Source organism: Myodes glareolus, chromosome 2 (genome assembly GCF_982192425.1).
Source record: "Myodes glareolus chromosome 2, mMyoGla1.1, whole genome shotgun sequence".
Lineage (NCBI taxonomy): Eukaryota > Metazoa > Chordata > Mammalia > Rodentia > Cricetidae > Myodes > Myodes glareolus.
In genome coordinates this window covers 79527930-79548542 of record NC_142027.1, presented here as the reverse complement: position 1 = coordinate 79548542, position 20613 = coordinate 79527930, and the positions used below count along the sequence as shown (strand labels likewise).

At 45.7% G+C, this 20613-nt stretch overlaps 1 protein-coding gene across 6 annotated transcripts in view; it reads left to right on the top strand.

The window, feature by feature from the left end:
• Positions 1–20613, top strand: part of Vps8 (VPS8 subunit of CORVET complex) — a 212800-nt gene that overhangs the window by 49537 nt on the left and 142650 nt on the right. For all 6 annotated transcript variants that reach the window (XM_087902093.1, XM_087902102.1, XM_087902095.1 and 3 more), the window contains 8 exons: positions 1362–1469; positions 5154–5234; positions 7409–7579; positions 12175–12249; positions 13425–13460; positions 14464–14554; positions 14800–14846; positions 15378–15467. In XM_087902093.1, the coding sequence (XP_087758219.1) occupies positions 1362–1469; positions 5154–5234; positions 7409–7579; positions 12175–12249; positions 13425–13460; positions 14464–14554; positions 14800–14846; positions 15378–15467 (699 nt within the window). The remainder of the gene's footprint in view (positions 1–1361; positions 1470–5153; positions 5235–7408; positions 7580–12174; positions 12250–13424; positions 13461–14463; positions 14555–14799; positions 14847–15377; positions 15468–20613) is intronic.

The following is a 20613-nucleotide window of genomic DNA, read 5'->3' as shown; positions in this document are numbered from 1 at the left end:
ACATCATTATCAGAAAAGTTCAGGTCCATACTGACTGTGGACAGACATGCTTCCTTGCCATTGTTTTCTAAATGATGCAGTGTAGCCCCTGTCTACATAGCATTTGTGCTCACTTGTAAAGTGTTCTAGAGAGGGGAGAGTGTTCATAGGTTATATGTAAACATGTAGCCACTATATGTAAGGGGTAAGCCTGGAGTAAATTCCATGTAGATATCCCTTTTCCCTTTTCTTTTGTTCTTGCTATTGTTTGTAAGAGAGTTAGGTCTTCTTCGGAAGGACATTGATGAGATGCTGTTGTCTTAGTCACTTTCTGTTGCTGTGAAGAGACACCAATACCAAGGCAGCTTATGGAAGCATTTAATTGGGGCCTTGCTTACAGTTTTAGAGAGTGAGTGCCTGTCATGGGGGGGCGTGGCCAAAGATAGGCAGGCATAGTGCTGAAGCTATGGTTGAGAGCTTTGTATCTGATCCCCAAGTTAGAAGCAGAGGACGATGAAGGGAGGGAGGGAGAGGAGAGAGAGAGGGACACAGGGTCTGGCAAGGGCTTTCTAAGCCCTCTCCAGCAGCACACCTCCTTAAGCAAGGCCACACCTCCTGATCCTTCCCAAAAAGTCCTACCAGGTAGAGTACAAGCATTCAAGTATGTGAGCCTGGATGGGGTGCAGTTCTCATCTAACAGCACAGCAGTGCAGACATGGAGGGAGATGGCTCCCGTTTCCTTGTGGGTGTCCTGCTGTCCTTCCAGAGGCAGACTGGTAGAGAATATCACTGACATTTCTTAGGTTATCTTTATTGACTCGTGGAGGTTTTTATCATGATGTTTGCATCTTTTTGAATGTTTTTTGATGTTTTCATTTATGAACATTTTTAGAAAGATGTTTAAGGAATTTTAATGAAATATCAGTAGTCTTTCCATCTAAATTCTACTTTTACCGTCTTATTGCATTGCCTGTGTTATGTATCTGTGCATCTATCCATCTTTCTACCCACCAAGATATTTTAGTTTTTTTAAAATGGGTTTCAGAGTAAAATACAGAAACCAGCACCTTCTGCTCTAGGCATTCAGCATGTATATAATTATCTAGCATTTCATATTTGTTTAGGTTTTGCTAGTGTAAATTCATACCCAATAAATGTACAAATCTCGAGTGTACATTTGTTGAAGTTCTCTGATTAAGGCAACAAATGTGACCACCAACCAGACACTTCCTGTGACACTTCCCACCCATCCCCTGCTCGCTGGAAGCCTTGTGGGAAACTGGGGAGGGTTTTAGTAAAGTAGTTATTCAGATGCTGTTTCTCAAACGGATTTTTTACTTTGTCAACTGTGATGAATATTTCCTGTCTCTCTTTTGACTTAGATGGATCCGTCCAGTGTTCCGCTGCTGGCCTGGCACTTTGTGGCCGTGAATAACTGTGTGAACCCCATGCTTGCCTTCTGCAGAGGAGATGTGGTTCATTTTCTCTTGGTAAGCTGCAGTGTGATGGTGTCTGCCGTCCGCCCCCGCCCCCACCAGATTTGCTGGCAATTTAAAGTTATGTCAAAAAAAAAAAAATCTATGGCACTGTCATAAGTCTTTGGAGAGAGAGTGTGAAGCCTGTTTGATTTGTATTTAAGACTTTCATGTTAAAAATGGAAAAAACTCTCTTGGTTCCTTAATCTTTATGGTTTATTCCTTTATTGATTCCTTCTCTTTCAGCTAACAAATAATTAATGGTCCGTCTGTATATGTGAATCGCATGTATGATTACGAGCATGTCTGTAGTCAAGGGCCATTTGCACAGGAAGCCGATGAAGGAAGCATAGAACACTCTTTCCCACAGCTTATGGACTGTTTGAGTTACTGCTAGAGAGGGCAGGTGAAGTGCTGAGCTGCTTGATGAGAGTTCAAGTTGTTGATCAGAGCACATAGGATGTCCCAGAGCTAAGCATGTGTCTGTGCAGTCAGACACTGGTCGTCTTCCTCAGTGAGGCAGGTGTACCACTGTGCACCTCATTTCCCAGGCCAGAAACCTTCCAGGTCCCTGCCCCCTTCAGTGTGCTCTGTCACAGTGTCCCGTTGACTCTCTCTATATATTGTCTTGACTTTTCTTCCTTTTGACCCCATCATGGCTGATCACTTCCCCAGTGTAAACCACATGCGTGTTTGTCCTAGATTCTGCAGGCACTACCCAGCTGGTCTCTTCACTCATGCCGACTCCTCTGTCAGTAAAGCTCTGCTATCTGCTGGTTGCCCCAGCTCATGATCAGGCTGCCTACTCTGTTTCCCCGACCCCGCTCTGTACTCCAGACCTTCCCTGTCACAACAGTGAGCACACGTAAACCATTGCCTAGCTTTCTCCCTCACTAAGCTGAAACCCAAGTCGAGAAGCTGGCTCTCCTGTTCGGTAGCACTGGGATGGCACCTGGTCTAAAGGATGGCTGGTAAATGCTTATAGAACCAATGTGAGGGTGGGCATGAAATTCAATATATGGGGTGGGTTTAGACCAGAGTAGGGGAAGCTCATGTACCAATATGACTAGTTACTTGTTTGGGTAAGTAAATTTTTAGTGGAACATAGTCATATTCATATTTCTTTCTTTCATTTCTTTCTTTCTTTCTTTCTTTACTCGAGACAAACTCAAATAAAGTTTGACCAGGCTGGTCTCAAACTCACGCTGTAGCTAAGGTTGACTTTAGACTCTTGATTCTCCTGCCTTCTCAAGTGCTGGGATTATCGCCATGCACCACCATACCCAGCTCACATGTTGTCTCTTATTGTTTTCTCACTGCAGTGGTAGAGTTAAGTAGGTCCGACAGACTATACAGTCTACAAATGTGAAAGTATTTATCATCTGCCCATTCACAGAAAAGTTTGACAGTCCTCGATGGGACATCCCTGATCTAGTAGGATTAGCATGGGTTGGTAATGGGGAGCTGTTATAGATTCTGGGTAAATAAGATGGCAAAGATGTAATTGAAATGCAGCTTTAGGATCAGTCTGGAAGTAGCACAAATAGTAGATTCTCAAAGGTAGGAGGTTGTGTGCTTGTGTGGAAGCCGATATGTTGTGCTTAAGCAAATACATTTTAAAAGAAAGGCAAGCTCTCATCACACAGGGTCTAGGAACCGAGAGTCGTGAATTGGAGGCCTTATATCTCTACGTGGTAGAGTCAGGGAATAGTCAGGCAAAACTCTTGTGTGACTTCAGATTTCAGCACGCTGAGTTGGGAGTGACAGTGGGACCCAGTGCTACACTGGGTGCCCAGTGAGCAGACAACGGGGCGAAGAGCAGATGAACATTTCAGGACAGAGAAGGTAGAGGATGAAAACCAAAGGGGCGCTTGTGTGCCGGCTGCCGTGCATGTGCAGCCCAGTACCTGTGACTCCTAGTGCAAGGGGATGGGTTTATCTGGGCTCACATTCCAGGGGCTTTGGTCCTTGGGTCAGTTGACCAAGCAGACGCCATAAGCCTGCTCGATCTTCTCTCAGAGATCAGACCTCAATCTCAGCTCCCTGAGACTAAACAAGCTGTTTCTGGGGAAGAGCCATGAACAAAGGACAATCAATCTCCAGCCCCCCACCAGCAAGAATGAGGAGGTTTGGGGTCCTAAGCCATAAACAGCTCAAGATGATAACCCAATAAGGACAAAGCCTGGGACTTGTCCAGGCCTGCCCCAAAATGGAAAACTGTAACTCTGATCAGCCTCCGACTAGCCCTGCCCAATTAAAACGTACTAATATGATCGCCACTTGCTTAAGCCAGTTGTAGGTAAGATGAGCTAACTGCCCTAGGAACTCCCATGCTGAGGACTCTACACATCCACACGTTCCTCTCAGGGTCTTCTACATCTTGACTTTGTGTGGGGTGGTCGACCCCAGCATGCTGGGATAGTAAACGCTCTCGCTGGTTGTATGTGTGGATGGTGGTGTGGGACTCCTCCAGGACGCTAACATGGGGAAGGTGCTGCGTTATAGTGCTGCACATAGTAGGGCAGAGGTGCCCAGTTCATGGTGGTGAGAGGGAGGGAAGGAGGGAGAGAAAGAGCGAGAGAAGGAGGGAGGGAGGGAGAGAGGGAGGCAGAAAGAGAAAGGGCATATCTATAGCTACCTGACTTCCATCTAGGAAGCACTGTATCTTGAAGACGCTACCCCCCCCCCCCCCCATGATATCACAGGCCAGTAACCAAGTTCTTAGCACAGGGACCACTGGTGGAGAAGTTGCTAAACCACAGTGTGGGATTTTGCTGGATGCTCACGAAAGGCAAAGGAAAAAGAGAAGGTAACAGGAAAGGCGTTTCTACTTGTAAAGACAAGTAGAAGGGGAGAAGAACCGAGGGGCATCAGACAGGAGGACAGAGCCTCTGGGACAGTGTCAGTTCCGAGGTAACACAGTGCTAGAGAATGACCAAGGAAGGCAGGCTGGAGAGATGAGCTCAGGGCACCGTGGTTTGCTGGGTCCTTGTTAGATGTCTGATTGGTAGGGGATGGGGTGGGACCTCCATGGCAGAATCTGATGAAGAAGTGAGTGTCTAGGAGAGCGAAGTAGTGCCACCACAGTGCTCGGCCGTGCCGGGAAGAGTGTGGCTAAATACTGTCTGTGAGAAGTAAGTCAAGGGAAATACGAGCGCAAAAGAAGGAAGCAGATCTGTAAGAAGAGCAACTGAGTCTGCTAGAAAGGGAGGAAGGCACTAAGTGGGTGGGGTGGGGCGGGGCGGGCTGGAGAGAGCCCTGGGAGTAGGCGGTGCAGGAGACACTTGGTACCTGAGGCACATAGCTGTGCGATGCTGCAGGTGTGAAACGGAGAGTGAGTGGCATGTGGGCAGAGCATGGTGAAGCTGACACGCTTGAGGTCAGCATGCCAAGAGGTGGGATTGGAGGGGAGGAAGGGAAACTGGAAGAAGGACATCTGTGCACTCACTACCGTGGGTGCACAGGAAGACTCCGGGGGAAGTGTAGCTAGTACCTCAGGTGCCAGGCGGGCCTGGATGCCGCCCCTCTTCAGGTGGAGACCATGCAGCAATGGAGGTGTCTTCATTTCTATAAAAATTTCTCTGTCAGTATTTTTGGAATCTCTATACTGAATGGGAATCATACTCTAGATGGAGTATAAATTTAAAGAAAATTCTTCCACGTAACGCTTGACATCTAGGCTGTCTTTGCTCTCCTCAGGTTAAGAGAGACGAGTCAGGCGCAATCCACGTCACCAAGCAGAAGCACCTTCACCTGTACTACGACCTGATCAACTTTACCGTGAGTATTGTTTAAGCCGCGTCCCATTTATTTTGTGCAGTTCAATCCTAGGAGTATTAAAGCTTGCAGGGTTTCTGCCGTTCGCCAGGGCCATCAGGCACATGTTAACACACACATCCTGTATGAAGTGCTGTGGTGTGGTATGAAGTCTGGCTTTGGTGTGATGCCAGGTCCTTGTTGCCTTTTGCCAAAACTCCTGCTGAGCACTGGCAGGGGACGGTAGCACTTCCCTGAGTGCTTTAATACCTCAGAGGGGTCTGGGTTCAGAAGAGCCCAGGTCTCTCCGGAGCCGTGGCTGCGCTGCTTTGTGTGTGGATACGTTTGCACTTGTGGGCTTCTCTTAAGAGACTTAGCTTGTGTTACCAGTTCTTTTCCTGTGCCTTAAAACTGTGCCAAATTTTTACTTTACTTCTCAGTCATCAGGGTGCCTTGGTTTTAAAAAATGAGACTCTTCTCTGTGTCAGATTTTATGTTTTCTTTTTCAGTAGTGGGTTAAGTTTGAAAATAGTGTGCTTTATGTTTCAGCATTTACCTTTACTCGTTTTAGCATCTAATAGCTGATGTCTGGTGAAACATTGTATTTTATCATGAATATAGCTGGCTCTAATTATAATGCAGTGGCTCATTTATTCAGTAAAAAAACTGAGGAAATTTTCCTTTCGATCCATTAACCTATAATTTTTTAAGAATATAGTTAGAGAGTCAGATCTTAAGATTGATGCACAAACTCAGTGCATTTTTCAGCCAAGTCTTCCTACGTTGCTTCATTTGGCCTAGAACTTCTGGGCTCAAATATCCCTCCTGCTTCAGCTTCACATAGGCCGGGGCTTTAAGAGTGTCCCGCCATGCCTGGCCCACAGTGCTCCTGTAAGCTCACTCGATACTCTGTTAATTTAGAAATACAGGTTGGATATCCTGCTGTAGTTATCTTTCTACCTCTGTGACAAAACACCATGATCAGGGCGACCTACAGAAGAAAGCTTCAGATTCAGAGTCATGACCATCATGGTGGGGAGCAGCAGGCAGGCAGGAATGGTGCTGGCGCGTTAGCTGAGGACTTACATCTGATCTACAAGTTTGAGGCAGAGAGAGAGCTAACTGGGAATGGTGTGGAATTTTGAAACCTCAAAGCCCACCCCCAGTGACATACCTCCTCCAGCAAGGCCACACCTCCTAATCTTTCCCAAACAGTCCCACCAACCGGGGACCAAGCATTCAAACCTATGAACCTATGGGGACCATTCTCTTTCTCACCGCCACACATCCCTAACCCTGAAATACAAAAGGTGAAGCTCTCCAGATCTAAAGCTCTGAGGACCAACATGGGAACTCCGCACACTTGGCATCAGGGGATTGTAATTGAAATACAGTCATGCCATGTGAGTGAGTCAGGGCTCCCTAGACCAGCGAGTCTCAACTCGATGTTCATGACTCTTTTGGGGGTTGCATATCAGATATTCTTCATAGCAGATATTTACATGATGATTCCTAACAGTAGCAAAATCACAGTTGTGAAGCAACAATGAAATACATTTATAGTTGGGGTCAGCACATCATGAAGAACTGGATTAAAGAGTCACAGCAACAGGAAGGTTGAGAACCACTGCTCTTGAGGAACAGAACCGATAGAATGAATATGATAGAATAATAAAGGGGATTTATTAGAACGGCTTACAGGCCATGGTCTAGCTAGTCCAATAATGGTGTCTGCCCTCAGCCCAAGAGTCCAGGACCTGATCAATCCACGATGCTGGATGTCTCAGCTGCTCCTTTTTTAAAAAATGTGCATTATTTCTGTGCCAAGAATTGTCCTCTGACCATCTAGGTTTGTGAGATTTAAGTTGCTGTTTTGCTTCACTAATATTAAAATTTGAAATAAAATTGTTATTGTACTAAGGTCATATGTGCCAATATACCTTTCAAAAAAAAAATAAAACATTCTGCAATACATTTCCTAGTCAGCCCTCCTTGTACCAACAGAGCGTCATCTGACACGGTGACCTGGTGCTGTTCTCTCTGGGCCACCACAGAGCTGCTCCCACTCTAACTCCGTTGCTGTTGAAGTTACGTGCACAAGGTCCTCGATGTCATGTTCTGAGTGGCCAAGCCCCCTTTTTGTCATGAAAGGTCTGGCCTGGTCCTTACTTTCGCTTTGTTATGTGCTTGAATTGCAGTGGATAAACTCACGCACAGTTGTGCTTTTAGACAGCGTGGAGAAGTTGCACGTGATTGATCGGCAGACGCAGGAGGAACTGGAGACAATGGAGATCTCAGAAGTCCAGCTGGTCTATAACAGCAGCCACTTCAAGTCCCTGGCCACTGGAGGAAATGTTAGCCAGGCTCTGGTGAGTGCCGCCTTTACCCAGCATCACTCTGCTCACTGTGGTGGCTGTTGTTGTTGTTGTTTTAAACTACTATTTTGTTTGAAAATAGGGGTACTAAAGTTTTTCTGCCATGGTATGTTGAAGTGGGTATGGATGTGTTTGTAAGGGTTCAAGATTATGATCCCAAATAGTAATTCCTTACTTAATATCAAGGGTTAGGTTGGAGAGATGGACCAGGAATTAAGAGCACTTTTAGAGGACCTGGGTTCAATTCCCAACTCCGATTTGTCAGCCAACAGCATGTCTGTAACTCCAGTTCCAAAGGGATCCGACGCCCTCTTCTGACCACCACATGTACTGCATGCACATGGTGCAGTCTGAACACCCATGACACATAAAATAAAAATAAATCTGAAAAAAGAAACCCAAAACAAAACCAGGAGTTTTAACTTTTATACTTTAGGAAAAAAAATGAAACAATTTTTGTGAGACAGAATTTGTAAAGTCAAAGTGTTTAGGAATTGAGCTGGTGACAATAAGTCTAGGAGATTGAAGGGGAAAATAACTGGAGACAGGTAGCCTTCAGGACTTTGGTAGCCGTCTCAGTTAGGGTTTCTATTTCTGTGAAGAGACACCATGACCATGGCAATCGATTTTTATACATGAAAACATTTCGTTAGGGCTGGCTTACAGTTTCAGAGCTTTAATTCGTTATCGTTGTGGCAGGAAGTGTGGCAGTGTGCAGGCAGCCATGGTGCTGGAGAAGGAACTGAGAGTTCTATATCTTGACCCAGAGGCAGCAGAAGGAGACTGTGTGCTGGGTATAACTCGAGCATGTAAGATCTCAAAGCCCTCTTCCACAGTGACATACTTCCTCTTATAAGACCATGCCTTCTAATAGTGCCACCCTCTTTGGGCCGAGTGTAGGAGGAAGGCCCACTTGTTCATCCTGCTGCCCAGTTCCCGGCTGCCCTGCTAGCTTAGCCCTGAAATAACCACACAGAAACTATTCATTAAGTCACTGATTGGCCCATTAGCTCTAGCATCTTATTGGCTAACTCAAATTAATTTAACCCATTTCTAGTAATCTGTGTATTGCCATGTGGCAGTGGCTTACCAGCAAAGATTCAGCATGTCTGACTCTGGTGGCTCCATGGTGTCTTTGCCTCTTCTTCCCAGCATTCTGTTTAGTTTTCTCTGCCTAGCTCTGTTCCCCTATAGCTCTGCTATAGACCCAAAGCAGTTCCTTTATTAACCAATGAAAGCAACACATAGACAGAAGGACCTCCTACACCAGCCAAGCACATGAGTCACTGGGGGTCATACCTCAGAAGTATTTGGGAGATATGCCAGCAGGTTGTCCAGGTGGGGTAGCTTGGGACATTAGGAGTCAAAGTTGGCTTGGAGAGGAAGAAAGAAGATGCTTTAGGAGCTGAGCAGGACCATAGAGGAGGAGGACCCGGCTCATATTGGTATTAATATTACTGTAGAAAGGCAGCTATGGTAACACCTTAAGCTACTCATGTCAGTAGTATGTAGTTAAGCACTGTGAACTGTGATCATGTGATTTCCTAAGCCATTCATCTTTAAGTCGGGAACAAGGACTGCTGTGAGCCATCTGTGGGAACGTCTTATACAAAGAGTCGTAGTGGTCATCTTCAGTGGTGTCGGCAGACAGTCTAGGTTTGCTTCTGTCTTTCTCGTGCTTTGTGACTTCAGAGCATGCACTATACGCGAAGGGTGTTCTAGCCACATAACATACAAAATAGGCCATGCAGTGAGCGCACTACCGCAACAGCACCCAGTGTCTCAAATGCAGGCATTGCCTGGGGTAGGGTGGCAGTTAGGGGCTGGAGAGATGGCTCAGTGGCTAAGAGCACTGGCTAATCTTATAGGGCACCTGGGTTTGAGTCCCAGGACCCACATGGTGGCTCCCAAACACAACACAACTCCAGTTCCAGAGGATCCAGTGTGCTCTTCTGGCCTCCTTGGGCAACAGGCATGCACATGGTGCACATACATTCATGCAGGCAAGATGTTCACACACACAAAAAGAAATGAATCTTAAAAAGAATACTATTAGATTTTAAACTTGCACTTTTAGCCAGGATAGAGAATGGGGAATTAGATTTACTTTCCAGCTTAAAATACCCCGAAACAAACCAACCTCCCCCCCCCGCCAAAAAAAAAACCCTGCTGCTACTACTACTAAGGAACAAAATAGACAGTTCTCTGGACTCTGGGCAGCAGTAATGATGGCTGGCAAACCTAGACCTAGCAGGAAACAAATGACATGAGCTTGTTAGTTCTCTGACTTTCTGGCTTGTGGCTTACGGGAGAGGAACACAGTAGACCTGGTGGACACTGTCACTGAGGAAACAGAGCTGAGGGTACAGGACAAACAAGGTGGTTCGTGTCTGTGCGGTGCTGGGACTGCCTGGAGTGCTCTGATGGACAGCTGTTCATGTGTAGGGAAACTGCTCAAGGACGGGGAGGAGCCCTAGAGAGGCTGAGAGGGAATTATGTGCAGGGCACCCACAGACTGTACTTCTGCTGATTTAGACCAGCTGGAATGGGCACTGGCCAGGGTCCTCAGTAGTAGTTGCCCTCGAAGCAGAGGACTTGCTGGGCTAACAAATGCTAAAAGCCCATGGGGCGGGAGAACAACTCAATTGTAGTGTGTTTCCCCAGCGCCTCTGAGTCCTGGGCCCAGTACCCAGAGGCCAGGGAGCAGAACAAACAAAACACAAGAATATCAGTATGGAAATTCCTGAGCATCACCGAAGTAAAGCTCACATTGTGTGTGCCTCCATTAGAGATCACTCCGCATCCAAAGAGGGAGAAAAGCACAGACTGGGAAAGGGGAGCCAGTCAAGACCGGCTCAGCTCTGACCCAAGTGTTAGGGTGAGCAGACAAGGGTGCAACCAGTTTTGTCCTTTTCTTTTGTATTAATTTTTTAAAGTTAACGTGACAATAATGGTTTCGTCATGGTGTCCCATACATAGAGGCTGTTACACTCTGTCCTCATTCCTCTCAGCCCCCCTCACCCCATCTCCAGCTGTTCTCCCTCTGCTTTCACGGTACATGTTGTCTTTCCCTGTGTTCTCCACCTGCCTGAAGATCTCTTCCTGTCCTCTCACAATCTCCTTTTTAGTTTTGTGACTTAGGAGTGCGTACCCCCCCCCCCACTTTAAATTTATGTTCTGCAGAGAAACCATGTAGTTCTGATCCCACTGAGTCTGACTTAGCTGATTTAACATAATGATTTCCATTTGCACCCATTTTCCTGCAAATGCCACGATTTCATATCATGTCTGAACCACGCCTTACCTACTCATCTGTTGAAGGACACTTAGGTGGGTTGCGTTCCTGCCTCTTGTCAGTACTGACAGCAAACATGGATGTGCAGGTCTCAGTGTTGTGTATGTATTAGTACAATCATAATCCATGTCTTCTTAAAGTTGAGTGAAAGACAAGACACTTTAAAAAGTGCAAATCGGATACCCAGTGGTGAGCACTCCAGTGCTGGAGATGAAGGTGGAGCTGCTGGAGGAGGTTGATGACAGGGTCGGGACTGTAGAGTGAAAATGAACGACCCTGATGTAAGAGAGACCAAGACGAGAGCTGGAGAAACCTGTGAGGCCGGCATTAGGGCACGCAGAACAGTGATGACACAGTGTGCTGGCTTCGGCCAGAGCAGGCCAGTCATGCAGATCACCAGACATAACTGCGTGAGCAGCTGCCCTGCTGCTCCCCAGGGAACACAGCTATGCATAAGGTGTGTCCTAAAGGGTGTGTCCCCGGTTCACAAATTCAGTGAGTGACTCAGAAGTCCGCTGTCCGGCACGCTCCCTGAGGACTGGCTTCCATAGTACGGGAAGGTGCCATCCAAACTGCTAAAGGAGGAAAGTGTTCAGTGACCCTCCCCAGCTGTGACACCTGAACACCACCCTGGCCAGCAGGACAAGGTACCCCCAAAATTACAGCTGTGGCACTCATCTTGGTGACAACTAACAGCTGTCTGACCCAAGACCCCCTCAGCAAAGGGAAGTCCTTCCTGGTACTGAAAATCTAGCCTGTGGCTAGTGAAGCACTCATTGCAGAGGAGAGCCTGCCACTGCCACTTCTTACGCCACGTTCCTACCTGCTTCCTGGTCTTTGTCCTGATGCCCTTAGAGGTGTAGCTGTCACCGGGAAGTAGCAGGTCGCAGTAGTTTGCGGCGCAGTTACAAGTTCGCTTGTTTCCTTCCTTTTGCACACATTCTGAGAAAGGAAAGGCTCCTTACAGACATGGGGAATGACTTCTCCAACTCCGTCTTTCGTCACTTCCACTCGCAATCAAGCAACACCCAAAGTGTCTCTGCATTCAGCATTGTTGAACATTTTTTAAAATGTATTATTTGTGTGTGTACACCACAGTGTGTGTGGAGATCGGAGGGCAGCTCTGTGGAGTGAGGCTGTTTCTTCCTCCCCTTCATGGGTGCTGGGGCTGGAACCCATGTCATCAGGCCTGTGCAGGAGTGTTACCCTGCTGAGCCTCTCACAGGCCCTGTGAGTGACGTTCTCAGTGGAATTTCCGGTATGTGTAATTTTACCTTGTTTGTGTGTTTGACAGGCTTTGGTTGGAGAGAAGGCTTGCTATCAATCTATCAGCAGCTACGGTGGTCAGATCTTCTATCTGGGGACAAAGGTAAGATCTCATGCTGCTTTGTGCGTCATCAGGATAGCTGAGGAAGATGGTGGCTCAGAAGGACAGTGCATTGCAAAGTGAATTCTGGCCAGTGTCAGTCCACATCCTACAATAGTTATATAGCTAAAAACTTAGTTATTTAACATTTTCCTTTTCATTTCAGACCTGGTTTTACTTTTGTGTAGGTGCTAATAGGACACTTGTTTCTTGCCTTGGGGATATGCTTTTGTGGACTTCCTTAATGTTTGTTTTAGTGTCAAATACCTAGTTTCTTTTTTTTAAATAGAATTTTTATGTCTTGCATTGATCAACATATGCATTGCAAAACGATTATCATAATAAGCTAATCACATATCCATCACCTTGTTTAGTTCTCGTTTGTGTGGGGGGTGGGGACGCTTAAGATCAGCTTCCTTAGTAAACTTAAGGTAGTAGTAGCCCGATCCTTTTCCTGTTGCTGTGAGGACAAGAGCAGCATAGGGGAGAAAGGGCTGATCTGGCTCACAGTTCATGGTATGTATCATGGCGAGGGGTCAGGGCAGCTGGAGCTTGCAGCAACTGGCCATGCTGTGTTCACAATCAGAGGGCGTGGGCAGTGGCTGCACACTGCGGCTTGGTTCCTTTCCTCTTTTATATAGTTCAGGATCCCACGCGCAGTTAGGATGGGTCTTCCCACATCAGTTAGTGTAATCAAGAGAACGCGTAGTTAGGATGGGTCTTCCCACATCAGTTAGTGTAATCAAGAGAACTCCTGTCGGCCTGTTCAGAGGCCCATCTCTCATGGTGACAGCTGATACTAGATACCACGGGCAGGTGGGACCTAATTATGTTATTTGTTGATAATTAGAATGCTCGTTAAGGTACATAGCTTGAGATACAGTGGAGTGCACTGAGGTGTTTGACTGAGAATAATTGATGTTAGGGCAGTTTCTTTTTCAACATAAAGTGGACAGTTTTCTTCATTGTTAAAATTAAAGCAGAATATTGCCAAGTTGGTGCAAGAAGTGAGCCTAGATGGTTTGTGTTTCCCTTGAGTGTTTGTTTTTTAACTCTGCAGTGCGGGTACTTGAGGACCCGCTAGTAAATTCCAGGTATAGTTCCATCTGAGATGGAGATGAGATGTGTCTCCGCGCGAATCTGCTAACGGTCATCTTCATTTCCTTACTGTTTTCTAGTCTGTGTACGTGATGATGCTGAGGAGCTGGAGGGAGGTGAGTTCACAGGGGTTCTCTGCGCGGAAACCGAAGTATCGGCAGCTTCATGTTCCCGTTGACTTTGTAGATGATAATTTGGACTTTTTAATATCAGAAGAATACATAGAAGCCATTTTTACTGTTAGGCATTTGATATGCTAAAACTGATGCTATCAGAATTGGGTTCTTCACAGCTGTGACTGCTTTGCAGTCAGAACACAGCATGAGGAAGAATGCTTTATTCACCGCTGAGGGCTAGAAGGGCATAGCTCTGTGTAGTGAGTCCTCATTTACAAGTGATAATCTGTTGTTTTAAGTTATTAAAATGAAGACGTGTAAAATAATAATTGAGTTTGAGTTTATCCAAGATAACAGTGGCTTCATCAAGAGTTTACTCCCATTTGAAATAGTCTAGAGACAGGCAGGCTGTAGCTCGAATGGGAGCTCCTTTGTCAGAAAATGCTGTCCACGAAACCATCCTTGTGTGGGAACTCTAGTCTCAAGCTTACTTTATCATCCATGGTGTCACTAGAGGCTCCAACTATTATGTCTAAGGTCCATGAAGGAGGACAGAGAAAATAAAGGCCAGCCGCGCCTTTTAAAGATAATATACATTTAGAAACACCAGACAACACTTCCACTTGTTGACAAAAGTTTAGTTGCATTGCCCCTAAAATATACAAGGGAATCTTAGAAATTACTTTCAGCCAGCGTACTGCTGTCTCTGGTGAACTCGGAGCTTGTTATTAAGTAGGGGCAGGCTGCTAAGCGACCAGCCGTCTCTCCGAGGTAGTCCTGTTGTTCCATTTCTGTGTGGCTCTCCTGTTATCTGTCATCCAAGTCCGCACAGTGCCCAGTGCCTTACGAAGAGCTTTGTTCAGCCAGTCTCTCACCGACACGTGTAACGCTGTGCTAACGTACTGTTCATTCTCAAGCAGCCGTTCTGTGAGGGTAGAAGAGGAAATCCAGTTGGCCGTCGGTCCACTAACAGGGTCTGGCTTGTCTCCTTTACTCATTTTAGAGAATGGATCATCTCCTGAAGCAGGATTGTCTTACAGAAGCCTTGGCTCTTGCGTGGTCTTTTCATGAAGGAAAGGCAAAAGCAGTCGTGGGTAAGTAAGTAAATGCTGTGGGCTTGGAATCTTCATAAGGGAAGTTTACTGAGACAAATGGGAAGCACACTGGTAAGGCTATTAGTCTAGTGGATCTGAGATAGTTCCATTATCCAGGACTTTGATACTGAGGCTTTTGTAATTGAATGTGTTAGTGTAGTTTGTGGAGGGAAGACCAGAACCCAGGTTCCCTTCTGGAGCTGAGCACTAACTTTTGTTTCCTGTTGGACTTTGTTTCTCTGAAGGACTCTCGGGGGATGTCAGTAAGAGGAAGGCTGTCGTCGCAGATCGGGTAAGCATCTCAGTGCTGTCTTCAGCAGGGCACAGTGCAGATTTGCTTTTCACATTTGCAAATATCTTTGGGGATGATCAAGCAAGTGGCTGTACCGAGGAGAGAAGCGAGCCAGGCTCTAAGTCCCCCGTGTGATCTGCAGTGCTGGGTCAGGTCTCACTACTGCCCTCCCCCAAGCTGGTAAACCAGCACAACAGTCGGGAGAGCACCACGGAGAAGGAACACTGGGGGATCCAGACTCACGAATGGTTTGTCCATTCTCTGCAGGGAGGATTACTGAGGCACTCGACTCCAGGTTTTCATTTCCTGAGCAATATAATACCACCGAGGTCTGGAACATACATTTCTTAGGAAAGATTAGCAAATTAATACTAGCCCTTCATCTGAGAGCATTAGGGAATAAAGCCACCAAAATCCCAACTGTGTTTCTAATACAACGATAAAGCATAATTCAGTACTAACCATGCATGTTAATGTTGAACAAATGTAGCCGTACCCTTTGATTCTGACACAAAGCTGTTTTTCCTGCAGATGGTAGAGATCCTGTTCCATTATGCAGATCGGGCTCTGAAAAAGTGCCCAGAGCAGGGGAAAATCCAGGTGATGGAGCAGCACTTTCAGGTATGCCCGCCGGCCGGCTGCAGCTGCTCTCACGCATCTCCTCTGCCTTGCAGACGTGCCTTCCAGGTTTTGGCCCTTAAGCATCCTTTAGTGTCGAGAGCCTTGTTTCAGCGTTTGCAGGGAAATCGTACAAGACTAAATTTTGAAGAAGTGTCTGGTACATGGGAAGAGACAGTGAACTGCTGCTCGCTGCTATGTGAAGGGACACACCTGTGACTTGACACCTTACTGTGGCTGCCGGCTCACATTTATATTAACTAGGGTTGTGAAGGAGGGAGTGGGCTGCTAAGGTTTAAATTTAGTTCCCCAAACACCTGTGACTCCAGATAGACATAAAATAAATATATCCATGTATATTCTAGTCTATAAAATATGCTAATGAAAGATGTTTAGATTATCTTAGAACTTAATGAAAGTGCAAGCCGAGGAATAGCTTAAAGATTTGCATATGTATTATGTTGGTTTTCCTATTTGCAGTGATCTCCAGTTATATTTGTTCTAAGTCTGTTTACAAAAAACCCCTATAGCGGCAGCTCTCTTCTCTCCCTGTATTTTGTGGTGTGTGTGTGGTGTGTGTGTGTGTGTGTGCGCGCGTGCACATGTGTGTGTGTGTGTGTGTGTGTGTGTGTGTGTGTGTGTGTGTGTATTGAATCTAGGGCCTTTCACCTTTGGGTAAATACTTTGTTATTTTTTCAAGATTTATTTATTTATTTTATGAGTATGAGTGTTTGGTCTGCATGCATGTATGTGTACAATGAGCCCATGGAAGTCAGAAGAAGGTGTTGACTCATGAGGGAACCAGAGTTACAAATGGTTGCCAGCCACCATGTGTGTGCGGGGATTGAACTCAGGTCCTCTATGAAAACAACCAGTGTCTTAATCATGGAGCCGCCCTCCAGCCCCACAGGACAAACCCTTCAGCCCTGAATCACATTTCCTAGCCAATCTTAAGTCTTCTTTAAGTAAATATTTGAGTATCAGGAATAGCAGACTTTTCTAAAATGAGCTAGATGGTAAATTTTTGGCATCTTAAGTCACAAATGATTTCTGTCAGTCCTCTTACTGCTGGAAATCAAGCTGAGGGCCTGGCACACACTCAGTACACACTGTCCCACTGAACTGCGTGCAAGTTCCCCACCTCTTTTGTATGTGCCATGGTATATGTGTAGAATGCAGAAGACAGTCCCTAGGAGTTCTCTCTTTCCACATGCTTGTCCCACAGCTTGGGCTCAATCACTAGGCTTGGTGGCAGGTGCCTTTACTTGCTGACTTACCTTCTTGGTCCCCACCATTTTTGTTTGTATGTTTGTTTGTTTTGCTTCGGGGGTCTCACAGTGTAGACCTGGCTAGACTGGAACCTGCTGTGTAGACCAGACTGGCATCACAGAGGAGCATTTGGTTTCCCAAACTGCACTGTTCAGTGCAGATTCCATTGTTGCATGGCTGGGGTCTTATTAAGTTTGTCAATGGAGAAGGATAAATGAGTTCCGATAGTTATGGAATAAGTAGCCTGAGGAGGAAACCACATAGGAAAGAAAGGAAGCAAATGGCTTAGGAAGAATAGCTTGTATGCATTGGTGGTTTCTGGGCCAGTTGAGGTGGCTCGGTGAGTACAAGCACTTGCAGTGGAAGCCTGATGACCTGAGTTTGGTCCCTAGATCCCACGGGTTCTGACTCCAAAAAGTTCTCATCTGACATCCACTTGTAAGCCATGGTGTGCCCCCTATATCTTGTATACACATATACACATACAATAATAAAAAGTATGCCGTGGGGTGTTGATTGAAAAGAAAGTTTTAATGTTTTTATAAGAGCATACTTCACCAAGAGGTAGTGACATGATAGTCACTGAAAGTGTGTTTTGTTAAAAAGAATCATCCATTAGGGAAAGATGGAAGAAATTAATTGAGAAGTGGGCAGAGATAGACATATGTATTCACACATAACACAATGTTAGGGACCAAGTGTTCAACACATGAACTGGTGGGTGACATTTTGTCTTCGGACTATAACAGTTTGTAAATGACAGCATCTACAGATACGGAGAGAGGCAGTTACCTAAAGTTAGATGCTAGAAGAGTGCCAAGACTTCAGAGGAGAACAATACAGTTCAGATTTTGCCTTCTAAAAGTGTTAAAGAGTTTAACCAGCCAACCATCCAAGCAAACAAAATAGTGATCATTGACAAAGATCCACTGAGCAAATACTGCATGAGCCAGACAGCATGCAAAGTGTGTGACTTTGATTTCATCGAGGTCTCACAGTTCCATGAAGTATAGGTATCATTTTTGCCCTCCTTTTATCCAAGGAAGCTTAGAGGTTAAGTTACTTCTCAACCTAGTACTGCCACTGAAGTGGTCAGGCCTGAACTCAGGTCTGAATCAGTCCCTGACTTCAGAGCCCGGTGCTTAGCAGTCATTGTAGTGCTGTGTTCAGAGCAAACAAAAGAACACACAGATGAGCAGGAATGAACTAAGTAGATGATAACGATGATTTCATGGCTAGCTTTATACCCAGTAGAGTGCTGGCCTAGCAAGTACCAGGTCCTGGGTTTGAGCCATAGTGTTACATAAACTGGGTGAGGTAGCCCATGCCTATAAATACAGCACACAGGAGGGGAGGCAATGACGAATCAGAAGTTCAAGATCGTCTCTGACTGTGTAGCAAGTTCAGTGCAACAGGCTCCATGGGGCCACCTCAAAATTTAAAATAAAATGTATCTTAGTTTGGGTTTTTATCGCTATGGAAAGAGACCATGACCACAGCAACTCTTACAAGGAAAACATTTAATTGGGGTGGCTCGCTTACAGTTTCAGAGGTTCAGTCTATTCGTGACGGAGCATGGCAGCGTATGGGCAGACGTGGTGCTGGAGCTGCGAGTGCTGCTTCTTGCAGGCAGCAGGAAGGTGACTGAAAGTCACACTGAGGGAAGCTTGAGCAAGGGAGACCTCAGGGCCCGCCCCCCATGGTGACGAAACTCCTGCAACAAGACCACACCTTCTAATAGTGTCACTTCCTTTGGGGGCCATTTTCTTTCAAACCAGCACAAAATAATTCTAGTAGACATCTAATCTTCTGGTTTTTAAACAGCTGATGCACATCGTTTGATAGATTCTATTACATCACAAAGCCTTTGTCTTAATCTATTTAGTGTTATGAAAAAATCTAAAGCTAGTTACTTTATAAAGGCAGATAGATTCATTCAGCTTACCTTTTTTTTTTTTCTTTTCTTTCTTTTTTTTTTCTTTTTCAGTTTGAGAGCATAGCACTGGTATCTGATCAGCTTCGGGGTGGGCTCTGTGTTCAATGGCATTGTAAGCAGTAGGGTGTGTGTGATTGATTGTTGAGTTGTGCTCATAGAACAGTGCTCCAAAGGTTCTGAACTCATTTAAGCAATTTGTTCTCATGGGTTCCTGTGAGGAAAAAAATTATTTCTCTTAGAGACCTAATTAAGCTCTCACCAGGCTGTTTTTCCTAAAGGTTCAACCATCGTTCAGCAGGCCTCCACCAGGGACCAGGCTTGAGTAAGCTCTTTTCAGACCGTATTAAAGCAATGCATTGTTAATGCACATCAGCCATGTGAGTCTGGGCAGAACTCTCCAAGGCAGGTGTAGTTGCTGCTCAGCCTTGTAGCTGACATTGGGGCACAGAGAGGCGAGGTGAGTCATTCGTATCCAGAGCTAGGAAACAGTGAAGTCAGCACTTGAATGTAAACATTTGGACTTTGGGGTTTACATCTGGAGCGCTTCATTGCACAGCTGAACAAGACAGTTCTCATGAGCACAGAACGTAGTTGGAAAAGTTCAGATGTCATGTGTTAGAGAAGTTAGACCTGGAGCCCAGCACGTGTGACATGTACAGCTACAATGTAATTGTTTACATCTTAAGACCCAGTATTAGAACCCCAGGTATTCTAACTCTCAGGAACACTCTGGAGTCACGATTAATAATCTGTGAATAGCTTTGGATCAGTGTGGATGCTTAAACATCCGTACACAAAGGAGATAGTTTGACCTGTTATTGATTCTCTCTTAATGTTCTTTTGTATATAAGTTTTTTTTTTCCTCCTCTCTGTACTGTCATTTTATTGCCTGGGTGAAATTGGGAGTTTTCAGTGAATTTCTTACCACAGCACTTGATATCCAGCATCTGGTCTCCTCGTTTCCTCTGAAAGAGCATTGATCCGCAGTTGCCTATACAGACTTCAGAGTTTTGTGTGGATCCTATACTCCTTTTCTACCAGTTTGTTGTCACTCCTGTAAGTAATCTCCACATGTATGTATAAGTGTATGTAGTATACATGTGTGTACATACTTCATACCACATGTTTATTAGTAATTTAGGTAAAGATTTAGTGATGAGCCTGTCAGAGATGGCACCAGGAATCTATATTGAAAATGACCTAGATTCCGAAGATCTAGCTAGATAGGCTTTAAAACTATTTTTTAAATTTAATATGTATTCACCCCAGTACCCTCCTAACCACCCAACCTCTCCTGTTGTGTTTCTTCTTCTAACCTGTTCTCACTCTGTTTTCATGTGACCCACAGAGTAAGGGTTGCTCTCATCTGCATAGGTGGGGGTCAGTTACTGGAGGGAGTGCCTCCTCCTCCCTTAGCAACATTAACAGCTAATAGCCCTCAGCAATGTGTGTGTCCTCATCTGTGAAGGGTTCAGTCTGTTCAGATCTAGTGGTCCCCATAAGGGCCATGAACTCCTGAGCTGTGGGTTCCTGGCCAGGTTTATAGCATCGGAAGTGACTTTCCTCCCCGAGCAAGCCTGACATCTCACGAGAAAACAACTGGGTACCTTACCAGTCACAACACACAGGGTCCACACCGATTAGGACCAAAACACTCGTTTCTGTCTTCTGGCTCCCAAGTTCTTCCTGTCTCCTCTTCATGGTGCCCACTGAGCCTTGAAGGAGATGATGGAAATGCCTCACCTCAGGCTGGGCACTCTGTTGCTCTCAGCACTCGCCAGTTAGGAGTCTCTGTGTTAACTACGGCCCGCTGCATGGGCAAGCTTCTCTGCCATGGCTGAGGTGAGAGCATGTGTAAGAGGGCCACTGCACATGTATGGATGACCTTTGGACTTTGTCTGCAGCACACAGCGTCCTAGAGGGCTGTCTAAGTGGGGTGAGATC